Consider the following 12,482-nt stretch of genomic DNA (forward strand, 5'->3'; position numbering starts at 1 on the left):
AGATTATAAAAATCGATGCGCTTTTCTTAACTAATCGGCAAGTTGCTTTACAGGAAGATTCTGATATCGGTACTCCTTTCGCTGCATAAATTGCTGGAAGTTTCACTTGCAAAAATGTAGCTTGTGCATCTCAACTACAGTTTTCAGATTCACAAAATAGCTGTCATCTGAATGGGCGGTTTTCTTAAAGAAAACTTTCTTTTCATGAAGATCAGGACAACGCCGCTATTCACAAACTGGCAAATTGCAGTTTCTCTTAATTTTGCTCAGGTGTTGCTGAGTTTCCATATTTAGTGTTTCCCGCCACTCATTGCCCACTTTCTCTAATAAAAATTTCAATATGCTCGTATCCAGATAAAGTTTCACAAGCAGAAATTAATTTTTCTTGCATGTCTTTATCAAGTGAAACTCAGCTTCAAGGGAAAATCACTATTTGCTTGATCCAAATGATCAATTTCGTTGCTTAACCAATTCAATATCGTTGCTAATTTCAATGGGAAATCCCACCGCGATTTCACTTGCAAAAGATTTGAATTTATCCAGCTGAAGACATCAAGCAATTGCGTGCTTGGCATAGTTACAGGAAACTTCAAATAAATCCACACTATCGACAATTTGTCTGGCAACACTCGAGTTAATAACAAAATAGCGGCAACTTGTTGGCGAAGTCGAGAACAAGTTGTTTCAGTGTGTGGTCGAGTTTTCAGCTAGTTTGGATGAAACGTGCAAAGTTCATTATATTTTATGTTCAATATTGAGGGCTTCAGTTGAATTATTTGCTTTTCGTCCTCTTTACCTCGGTTTTATGGTTGTATTTCTGCTCCTACTGGCCAGTTTCTCTTACTTCCTCTCCCCAAATTAATCGGACGATTTACTAGCAAAATTCAATTTGCTTCTTGATCTGTTCTCATTGAAGGTCAGTTTTTAGATTTGAGAAATAGCCGTGTTTCTTTCAGCCAAATGGTCAGTTTCTCTAAAGGAAGATTTTGCCATTTTTGCTATGTCCAATGCCTAATTATTCCAAAGTTTGACTTGCAAACGATCAGTTTACTTTAAACGTGTTTTCAATTGGGATTTATTTTTTGGATTTAAGAAATAGTATAGTTTCTTTCAACTTAATGGCAAGACGATTTCGATATTGAGGTGGGTTTCTTGGAACTAAAGCGTCAGTTTTCTTTTAAAAAACTAATTGATGTGGCCGCAATTCCCTATCTCAAATTAGCACAAAGTAAAATTGCAATTTACTTCTTAATTTATTTCAGTTGAGACTCAGTTTTTACGTTTTAGATTTAGTGGTGTTTCTCGCCACTAACTGGTCGGGCACACTAAGGAAAAAAAATTAATTCTCTCCATTTTTGTCGCAAATTTACTCGAAATTTTATTTTGAAAACAAACAGTTTTCTTTTTAGTTGCTTGCATCTGGCGCTCAATTTGCTTAACTAATTGGCAAGTTTCTCTAAAGGAAGATTCTGATATCGGTGGTCCTTTCGCTGTATAAATTGCTGGACGTTTCACTTGCAAAAAGCTTGCGCATCTCAGCAACAGTTTCCAGATTCGCAAAATAGCTGTCATCTAAATGGGCAGTGTTCTTAAAAAAAAACTTTCTTTTGATGAAGATTAGGACAACGCCGCTAGTCACAAACTAGTAAAATTCCAGTTTCTATCTTAATTTTGATCAGGTGCTGCTGAGTTTCCATATTTCGTGTTTCCTGCAACTAATTGTCCAGTTTCTCTAATAAACATTTCAATATGCTCGCATCCATATCAAGTTTTACTTGCAGAAATTAATTTATCTTGTAGGTCTTTATCAAGTGAAACTCAGCTTCAAGGAAAAATCACTATTTGTTTTATCCAAATGATCAATTTAATATTGCAGCTAATTTAAATGGCAAATCTCACCCAGATTTCACTGGCAGGTCAGTGTTTCTGTTGCATAGAATCGATATTGCTATTGAAAGGATCATAGTTTGTTCTGGATTAGAGGGCTTATTTGATCAGCAGTGGAAAAGGCCAAAGGAGGCCTTTAAAGGTCATCTCTTTGATAAAAAAGGCTTTCAATGCCGTAAATAGCCGTATATTTTTTTGTTCCATTTTGCGTTAATTTGATGAAATGCCAGTCGTTCTCGAGACACTATGTGGGCGAAATGATTGAGGTCAGCCCTTCGACTCTGTCTCTGGAATCGTGTCAATAATTTCGGTTTTTCGGGATATTAATATAAACGTGATGGTTTGGGCATTTATTGCCAGGATCGGCTGTTACTTAAAAAAATGATGAGGAACATTTATAGCGAACTAATTTAGCAAACAGTTGTAGAAAACTGCACTGTTTGAACTGGAAATTGGAGTGGAAATTCTCCGAATTTCCAAACTTACTGAAACTTTGTGAAACTAATCCCGAATAAGTGAGTCGCTTGCTACTCATGCAAGTGGGGCACTTTGAGGATAAGGTCTAATTGAAATATTTATTCTTCCAGTGGAGCGAACGCTTGGAGGCGACCAGGAACGGAAAGTCTGAGCTCTTCGCCTGGAATCATCCGGAAAATTCCGACTCCTGAGGTGGCCCACACTGCTCCAGTGACGGTAAGTGAATCGAACCTCAGCCGCTTAAAATTCACCAAAGTCGAAGACTTTTTATTCACATCATGTGGGGTATTTTAGTGCACAACATTTAAATCGTTGTTCATCGTTAATGATTTTTGGCACGTACTTCGCCTAAATACATAGGAAACTATTTCGATGCGTTCCGCTTTTACAATGCGATCAACATCAGTCGATTCGGGCGCGTTTCCATTGATTCATCGCAGGAAAAGTGAAAGGAGTAAAGTGGTTGTTTTTTTTTGGATAATTATGGTGATTTATTTTGTTGTGAGTAGTTTTCTAGCGAAGATACATCCAGGGGAAGCTTCTAATTTGGAGGAGCAGGTTTAGCCTTTCCATGCTCGATTCATTCAGCGAAACTTTCACTTATAGATTCAGTTCAACTCCGCTCAATCAGGCCACTGATTAATAAAAAAAGGCTCATCTCATAGCGCAATTGAGCGCTCTTTATGAAAGGGGAAGTCAGTAATTTCGAGAGCGCTCAATTAAAAAGGCCAAATATTCAGCTGATTGTTGGAATGTTGCTCCTATAAGGGAGGCAATTAAGTTTAATTACTTAGTTATTAAAGACTATGAACTTCAATTGCTTCATTCCCAACCATCATTATAATGTGTCCAATGCTTGCTAAGCTACAGAGTGTTTAACACGTCGAGAGCCGCTGAGTTTTGGAATTTTGGCTCTTATCTCCTTAGAGGTTAGGAATTTGCGATAAGACCTAAGCGCCCAAAGATTGCTTTTGGGGCAAGCTAACGAAAATGTCCTAACAATTGATTCAGTATTTTGCTCACTTACGAGATATGAAGTTTTTAAAGATTCAGACTCCTGAAAAAGGCGAAGCGCTACCAATAAATTCAAGCCGTTTAATCCCGAATGCAGCTCTGAAAACGCTCTTTAAAATAATGCTGATTGCAAATGCGATATTCCCAACCCGTTTAAGATACAGAGTGTTTAACGTTTCAAGCGCCTCTCAAATTTCAACCTTTTGCTCTAGTCGCTTTAGAGGTTGGAAACTGGAAATATAATTCAGGTACGAAATTATAGCTTTCGAAACGCGCTAACTAAAAGCTTCTTCTTTTTAGTTTACACCCTTTCTAATATACAGAGTGTTTAACGATGCGAGCGCCGCTATAAAATGTCAATTATACTCCTAACTCTTTATAGGTTAAAAGGTTTCGATAAAAATTATGCAGCAAAAGATAGCGTATAAGACACGCTAAAGAAAAGGTTCTAACCCTTGACTCAATATTTTCAAACCTTTAAAAGTTATCGTGTTTTGAACCTTCAGGATCCTCAAACGGTTTGTTCTAAAACATAACGCAGAAATCGCAGTTTTAAAAAGGGTCTTAGAGAATATTTGAAGTGCTTCTCAGGTATAAGCTGTTTAAGGATTCGCGCTCCAGAAAAATGCGATTTTTGCATCTATTTCTTTAGAGGTTAGAAACTAATGATAAAACCCAAGCGCTGGAAGATAGAACTCGGACGCTCTAACAAAAAGATCTGTAGTTTGATTCGATATTTTCAACGGTTTAGAAGATATGACGTTTTAAATATTCAGACGCCTGAAAGAGGGCGAAGCAAATTGGTCAATTAATACGACAGTTTTTCTAAAATTACGTTTTCATAGTCTCACAATTATCAATGGCAAATTACTCCGAAATTTTACTGGCGCGGATTCAATTTACCTCTTAATTGCTTTCAACTGAATCAGTTTTAGTAGTTGCGAAATAGCTTGAGGAATATTGGGAAGATTTACTTGAAATACTCAATTTACTTCTTGTTCTATTCCTAATCGTTTACATTGGAGAAATGAGTTTGTTTCTGTCGACTCAATGTCCAGTTTCTCTTAATAAAAATCGCGATTTTATCGTAATTTTTTTATATTCCAAGTTAGTCTGGAGTTCACTTGCAAAAATAGAGTTCTTTCAGCTGAGGCTCTGTTATCAGATTTGAGAAGCAGCTATGTTTATATCAGCTCAATGACCATTTTTCTTAAAGGAAATTTTAAATTTTGTCGTTTTTATAGCAAATTAGTTCTGAGTTTTCCTAAGAAAAATGTAGGTTTTTCAACTGAAACTCAGCTTTCAGATTTAAAAAATAGCTGTGTTCTTCTCAACTCAGTGGCCAATTTCTCCATAAGAAATTGTTTATTTTTTCACTGGATTTTATGCCAATTTAGTCTGGAGTTTCACTTGCAAAATTGCATTTTTTTAGTTCAGTTTTCAGATCTGAAAATTAACTGTGTTTTTCTCAACTCAATCGCCATTTCCTTTACAGACATTTTTTTGATTTTGTCGCATTTTTTTATGGAAAATGAGTGCGGAGTTTCTCTACAGAAAGTGCATGTTTTCCAACTGACACTCAGTTTTCATATTTGAGAAATATCTGTGTTTTTCTCAACTGAATGGCCATTTTCTCCATAGGAAATTGTCGATTGTTACACTGTATTTTATGCCAATTTAATCTGGAGTTCCACTTGCAAAATTGCAATTTTTCAGGTCAGTTTTTTGATTTGAGAATTAACCGTGTTTTTCTCAACTCATTAGCCATTTCTTAACAGTACATTTTTTCGATTTTGTCGCAATTTTTGTGGAAAATTAGTGCAGAGATAGTCCATGAAAGTGCATGTTTTCAAACTGAGACTCAGTTTTCAGATTTAAAAAATAGCTGCGTTTTTCTCAACTCAGTGGACCATTTCTCCATAGGGAATTGTCGACTTTCTGACTTTCTTTTATGCCAATGTAGTCTGGAGTTATACTTGCAAAATTGCATTTTTTCAGTTCACTTTTCAGATTTGAGAATTAACTGTGTTTTTCTGAACTCAATAGACATTTTTTACAGATAATTTTTCGATTTTGTCTCAATTTTTTATGGAAAATTAGTGCAGAGTATCTCTACGAAAAGTTCATGTTTTCCAACTGAGACTCATTTTTTAGATTTAAGAAATAGCTGTCTTTTTCTCAACTCATTGGACAATTTCTCCATAGGGAATTGTCGACTTTCTGACTTTCTTCTAAGCCAATGTAGTCTGGAGTTTCACTTGCAAAATTGCATTTTTTCAGTTCACTTTTCACATTTGATAATTAACTGTGTTTTTCTTAACTCAATAGCCATTTTTTACAGATAATTTTTTGATTTTGTCACAATTTTTGATGAAACTTTAGTGCAGAGTTTCTCTACGAAAAGTGCATGTTTTCCAACTGAGACCCAGTTTTCAGATTTAAGAAATAGCTGTCTTGTCCTCAACTCAGTGACCAATTTCTCCATAGGAAATTGTTTATTTTCTCACTGTATTTTATGTCAATTTAGTCTGGAGTTTCACTTGAAAAATTGCATTTTTTCAGTTTGGATTTGATATTTAACTGTGTTCTTTTCAACTCAACAGCTATTTTTCTTACAGGAATTTTTTCGATTTTGTCGCAATTTTATGACAATTTAGTGCACAGTTTCTCTACGAAATATACATGTTTTCCAACTGAGACTCAGATTTCAGATTTAAAAAATAGCTGTGTTTTCCTCAGCTTTTGAAGCTATTTCTTGTGCCAAAGTAGTCCCCAATTTCACTTGCAACGATTCAATTTTCTTGGTAAAAGCTTTCAAATCAAACTCCGCTTTAACAGTTTTTAGTTTCTCTCAACTAGTTGGCCAAGTTTCTCTACAAGATACCACGGCAATTCGCGAAGCTTTCCAGTTTCATTTCGACTGGTACTCGATGTGAAAAGGCCTAATCACTAACCTCAAGCGCACTGAATGGGAAAAATTCAACTAATTGTGGAAAAGGGCGCAAATGACCCCATCAAGCCGCAAAGCCATCGAATTTCCCATAAAGGAAACATAAACACGTCCCTACGGGATTTAGCATGTGGATTTATGAGGGAACCGCAGACGTAAACATTCGTCCCCATCCCATTTCTGGAAGACACCCACTAGTGGCTTGTTTCCGGCCCCAAAACAGCCACTGGATACTGAACCAACACTGGGCCGCGCCTCAAACAACATTATTCTTTCCCTTCTAGCGGCTTGATGTCTTGGTAAATTTAATTTTCATTTTCCGACCGCCAATCAAACATCCAAGCCCCTGGATGTGCTTAAGTTGCCCTCAAATGTTTCACACTTGCCGGTAATTAGGATCTCAAACGAGAGAATAAATGGGGGAAGCAACAGGGAGGGCTTTCTAATTTCTTCCCGAAGTTTTGGCTGATTAAGTCGAAATATTCCACACAGTTTTAGAGTTGGATTTAGGAAAATAATTTCGTTCTTGCAGCCTCTTCACGAGGGACGTCGCGGACGGTTTCCTTTGGATCCTGCCAGGAAAACCAGGGCGATCTCAACTCCTCATCTAGCCGAACTGCAACGAGACTCCAGGTAATTTTCCTCAAGCTAATGTTCCAGACTTTTGCACGTATCTGAACTAAAGGCCCGGAGTTTGCACGTAAAACTGTAAAAAAAAACCATCAAGGGCCTTTCGCAAGTTGCCTGCGTGCTTTGATCTTTTAACTTCCGTTGGAGGCGTTTACATGAAAATGGCCGGAATTATACCAGAATAGACGGGGCAAAAAACGCCTCACGTCCATGCAGTTTCTGGGAGCTTTCGGTGGGTCTTTGATGGGTCTGACGAGGAAACAAGGGCGAGCAAATCGGATATTAACTGGTTCAATTTTTGGTTTTTCAGGAATTGGAACCAACGAGAAAGCGACCACAGTGACGATTCGCTAGAGCGTTCATTGTCGGAAAATGCTCCCTTAGATGCGAATTATCGCGGTAAGTCCGTGGCTTCAAAATAGACATGTACATACCTAAGGAATATAAATGAGCACAAAAGCCTCTTGTTCTGCCAGTTGATTCACCCAGTTTAAAAAATTGCCAAAATTCCAAAACTCCTTCTGGGGTTTGAATGAACTGAGACTTTCCCACTTTACAATAAGATATGCTAACTTTCTTTGCTAGGAGTTTCTGGTTTGTAGCTACTTTAGTATGAAAAATGCGAATTTTTCAATAGAACAGTGTACCATTCTACCAGGAAATCTGTGATCTTCAAATTTAAAAAATTGCTAAAACTCCCTGTTTAGTTGAAACTTTCCGGACTTGTGCCAGTATGTGTGTTCTGTTTTGCGTGAAACTTGCAGTTCCTCGGTATATTTGATAAGGAAGTGGTGAATTTTTCAATAAAGCAATATACTATTTGACTAAAGAATGTTTGAGTCAAATTCGAAAGTTTGCCAAAACTCTCTTTTGAAGTAAAATAAATTACATATTTTCCCATTTATGGGCGTATATATGCTCTATGGTCATGAAAAATTGCAAGTTCTTCGAAATTTCTGCTTGGATTTTACGAATTTTTAAATAAAGTTGTTACTATTTCATTAAGGAATGTTTGCTTGAAATTTGAAAATTTGAAAAAACTTCCTTTTAAGCTGAAATAAATTGAAACTTACCTCACATATGGCAACGCGTTTGCTCTGTCTTAGCTGAAAATGAAAACTTCGGGGTAGATTTTAGGTGAAGCGTACGAATTTTAAAGAAAGCCCTTGTACTACTATTCTCTTAAGGCAGGTTTGTTTCAAATTCGAAAATTTGCAAAAACTCCCTTTTTAGCGGAAATAAATTAAAACTTACCTCACTTATCGCAACGCGGTTGCTCTGTCTTAGCTGAAAATTATAACTTTTGGGTTGATTTTAGGTGAAGCGTACGAATTTTTAAATAAAGCCCTTGTACTATTCAATTAAGGCAGTGGTTTCCAACCTGTTCCCAAAATATTATTTTCGAATACAAACCAAAGAAGTCGAATAGGTTTAGCACATTTTATTACATTTAAAAGTAATATTTCTTATCATAAATAATTATTTTTTTATGTACATTTTTACATAAGAATGTATATTATTTTAAATAGATTATATTAAATAAAATACAACATCAGCATTTCAGTTCATCAGTTCAGTATTTATGAAATTAGATTGTTAGAAAAATTAAAGGGGCGCAATTTTTTTTAAGGGGAGCACGGAAAGGTTGGAAACCACTGTATTATGGTATGTTTGCTTCAAATTTGAAAATTGGCAAAAACTCTTCTTTTACTTCGAATAAATAGAAACTTTGCTCCGTTTCTGCCACGTATGTGTGATGTCTTGGGTGAATATTTCAAGTTTATTCCCGTTGGAGTGTGAATGTTGCATTTCTTTAATAGAGCCGATAGTACCATTTTCTAAGGAAATTATTTTCCAAATTTCAAAATGTGCCAAAACTCCGTTCTCACTCGAAATCCAGTGAAGCTTTCACTACACACGGAATCATTATTACACATTCTTTAGCAAAAACTTGAAGTTCCGATCTGTTTTAGGGCAAATAATACGATTTTTTTAAATTTGCTAACAGCAGCATAGCCCCGAAATATCGCTTTTCCCACTGGAATCAAATGACGCTTTGTCGGGCTTTCAGAGGGCATATTTCACTGCTCCCAACTGGGAAACGTTCAGCACTGATTTAAATCGCTTTAGGCTATTCCAGGCTCAGTTTCATCTGTTAAACGCACATAAAATCAATGAAACTTACAATGCAGGAAAATTGAGGGCAAAAGTGTAAGTTTTTCAATATTAAACAGCTGTTTATTATGAGCGAATCCGCTCCCTCGCACGTAAGAGACACCTTGAAGCGCGCACTTAATTTTGACCGATATTAGGTTTCAAATTAAATTTGGAAAGTTCTACGCCCATGATTCAGGTAAAGGGAATTTTAGTATCACTTCTATGCCCTTCCATTATTCACGTGCTTCGGTATGTCGACCTTGGCTTCACCAAGCTTCAACATTAAAGATACATTTTGTTGATAGCCACGGAAATTTCGTGTTAGTTTTACGTGTTCTGATCGTCCAAAACAGTGGGAATCGGCATCTACTGGTTGATGTGCAATTATGTTTACCCTGAGAAAAAAACCGCGAAAGGATCAGGGGCGGAACACCTCAAAGTCGTGCGGTTGCTTGCTTCTGGAGATCGACAACACTCAAAACGAGCTGCTTTGTAAGTATTTTGCGGGACATTTTGGTGGCAATTTCGCAAAAGCCACCATCCAGGAGTTTCTGTCTAAAAATGGCCCAGATTTAATGCCAAAGTACAACAGCAAACACTTCTTAATTAGCTCGCAGCCCTGATTAAGGGAGAAGAATGGAATAAATGGAACAAGAGGCTTCCACTCACTGTCCTTGTTTCAGTCAGTGCTCGCCCCCACAAAAGCTGCTTCAACTAAAGTGCCTTTTTCTGCCTGAAACGGCTTTTATTGTTGTTTTTTTTCCGCCGGAATAAGAGAGCAATCAATTCCGTATCAGCAAATCTTCCGGAACTCATCAACTCGTAAACCTATTGCCAGTAATTAGATTCGTGTTTTTTTCGATGGCTTCCAGCTCCCACGAATGAGAGTGTTTTGCAAAAGTTTCGCAAAACCATTTCGCTGCACTTTTCGCAGCGCAAAGCCTCAAAGGAAGTGTGCGCCTCAGACGATACGGCCTCAGAAACGGTTCCTTCTGAGGAGGAATCGTCGCTTCAGCATACCGGATCGGCCACATCGTCAGGCGAACCACCATTCAATGCTGAATCCGAAGGGAATCGCAACCAGAAACATCGGTAAGTAAAAGCATTTCTTGATGGAGCTTGATGGGTATTTTGATAAAAATCGCCTGTTTTTCTCCAGCCGGTTTCAGCACAATGAGTGTATTACTTTAGCTGAATTACATTTTTGCAACACAAAATGTCCAATTTGCGCATATTGCGTGTTTAATTTCCTGCGAATCGCATTTTGAATATCGAATTTAGTCGGAAAGAAAAGAAGGCTGGTTTTTTAATTCACCTGGGGGAAGGTTTTTGTCATACTTTAGCAGCATTTTAACGAAAAAAAACGGCCGTCAGGGAGGCGAAATTCGTATAAACTTCGAGAATTGATTGAAAAAGCTCACTAAAAACGCCCACCAAACAGTTGCTTAAATGAGACCATGTTTCCCTCGTTTTTTAATCTCTTTTTTCTATGTTTTTCCTGTTTTTCTCTCAGTTTCTTTCGATTCAGAATTGAAAATTTAGCGTTTTGAAAGTTGATTTTTTCCTTTGCTCAAACGAGATAAAAAATAAAATAAATTCAAAAATTAATAAATTCTTGCACATTTTCTGCACTTAAATTCAGTTGAAGCTGGCAAAAGGCAATTTTCGTCAATTTCTATACATTTTTATTTATATCTCGGAAACAGTTGAAACTATCTAAATAATGATAAGAACTTTTTTGATTTAGCTTCTCAATAGACCTCTAGGGTCGTATACCATCAAATCCTAACCTGTAAACAGTTTCTTTGCATTCTTAGGCAGAATTGGTAACATTTTGACTCAAAACTAGCATTATCTCAGAACCAGGGAAAATATCTGGTCAGGCATCAAAACCATTTCGATAGACCGTTTCAAAAGCCGATTTTTTTCCTTAAGGTTTATAACAACATTCCCAACCTCAAAAGAGATAGAGACAACATTTCGCGAATTTTGCATATTTTCAATCATATCCCGGAAACGGTTGAAAATATTTAAACGATCATTAGAACATTTTCAAGAGAGCGCCTCAGTAGCTCTTTACTGCCTGTTTAATAAACAAGCGAATTCTAACCTGTAAAGAGATAGCAGTAGAAACATAGGCATTTTGGAGCTACCGAAGTTCAAAACGCCCGATATCTCAGAAACAGTGAAAATATCTATTCACTCATCAGAAACATTTTGATAGATCGTTTTAAAGGCTATCTGTGTTCCTTCGGGGTTAAAATAAAATTACCAACCTCAAAAGAGGAAAATGCAAAATTATTTGAACTTTTGCAGATTTTCAATTATATCCCAGAAACGGTTAAAAACATCCAAACGACCATTAGAATCTTTTCAATAGAACGTCGCAATAGTTCTCTAGTACCTGTTAAGTATACCAGCCAATCCTGGCCGGTAAAGAAATAGAAGCAAAATTGGCAAAATTTGAAATCAACCGAAGTACAAAACACTCGATAGCTAAAAAACAGTTAAAACTTCCTGTTGAGGCATAAGAAACATTTCGATAGATCGTTTCAAAAACTATCTGTTTCCTTAAGGTTTATAACAAAATTCCTAACCTCAAAAGAGGTAGAAGCAAGATTTCGTGAATTCTTTCAAAATATTGTCAAAACCCGAATTAATCAAACACAGTTCCATATCTGAATGTCTCAAAGGCAAAGTTAAAATTCGTCCGATTCCCTCGTCCACTTAGTTTTGATAAATCTTTTTCTGTTTTCCGGCTAATTAATTGTGCGTAAATACTTTCACTTCCGTTCTATAGCTGCTGGTAAAGGCAACTTTCAAAGAGTTAGCGCTGCCAGAGTTTTACAAGCGGCAAAGTTGGGCAATTTTGCTAATATGGCAGCGTTAGTTTGCAACCTCAGCTCTCAGCTCTAAGATTAATTTCCACGTGAACCCACCGAAAACTTTTTAAACAAGGGCAACACTCTAATAAGCCCCGTTATGGAAACAATAGGTTCGGTTGAGCGAAGAACGGCTCAAATTGCTGATTTAGTCGGTTTACTGGTTATTTAGTTGATGGGGTTTTTTTGGGTTTGTTTGCAGATTTGGGGCTCTGGTTTGGCGATCGCACAAAGAGCGAAAAAAGGTGAACAAAGCGGCGCGCAACGCAAAATGCAACAGCGGAGACAGCGGCATTCAAATCGAGGTAAGAAACTCAGTTCTTTGCCTCCTCCACTGTACAATGACCTTTCTCCTCACTTACCTCTCAAGTGCTCTTTGTTCTCAACTGTTCCAAAGGCCCTGCATTATTTAAAAGGAAAAGAGCACTTCAGAAGTTCATGCACTAATTTTGCTAATCCTAACAATTCTACACGGGAAACCATGT

The 12,482-nt window shown here is 37.0% G+C and overlaps 1 protein-coding gene across 3 annotated transcripts in view; it reads left to right on the forward strand.

The window, feature by feature from the left end:
* Positions 1-12,482, forward strand: part of LOC109533587 (serine/arginine repetitive matrix protein 2) — a 131,780-nt gene that overhangs the window by 86,455 nt on the left and 32,843 nt on the right. For all 3 annotated transcript variants that reach the window (XM_048670456.1, XM_048670458.1, XM_048670452.1), the window contains exons 12-16: positions 2,475-2,580; positions 6,861-6,961; positions 7,269-7,357; positions 9,988-10,207; positions 12,200-12,302. In XM_048670456.1, the coding sequence (XP_048526413.1) occupies positions 2,475-2,580; positions 6,861-6,961; positions 7,269-7,357; positions 9,988-10,207; positions 12,200-12,302 (619 nt within the window). The remainder of the gene's footprint in view (positions 1-2,474; positions 2,581-6,860; positions 6,962-7,268; positions 7,358-9,987; positions 10,208-12,199; positions 12,303-12,482) is intronic.

This window comes from Dendroctonus ponderosae, unplaced genomic scaffold, assembly GCF_020466585.1.
Source record: "Dendroctonus ponderosae isolate FM_Combo_2020 unplaced genomic scaffold, Dpon_F_20191213v2 Dpon_F_20191213_1, whole genome shotgun sequence".
NCBI lineage: Eukaryota > Metazoa > Arthropoda > Insecta > Coleoptera > Curculionidae > Dendroctonus > Dendroctonus ponderosae.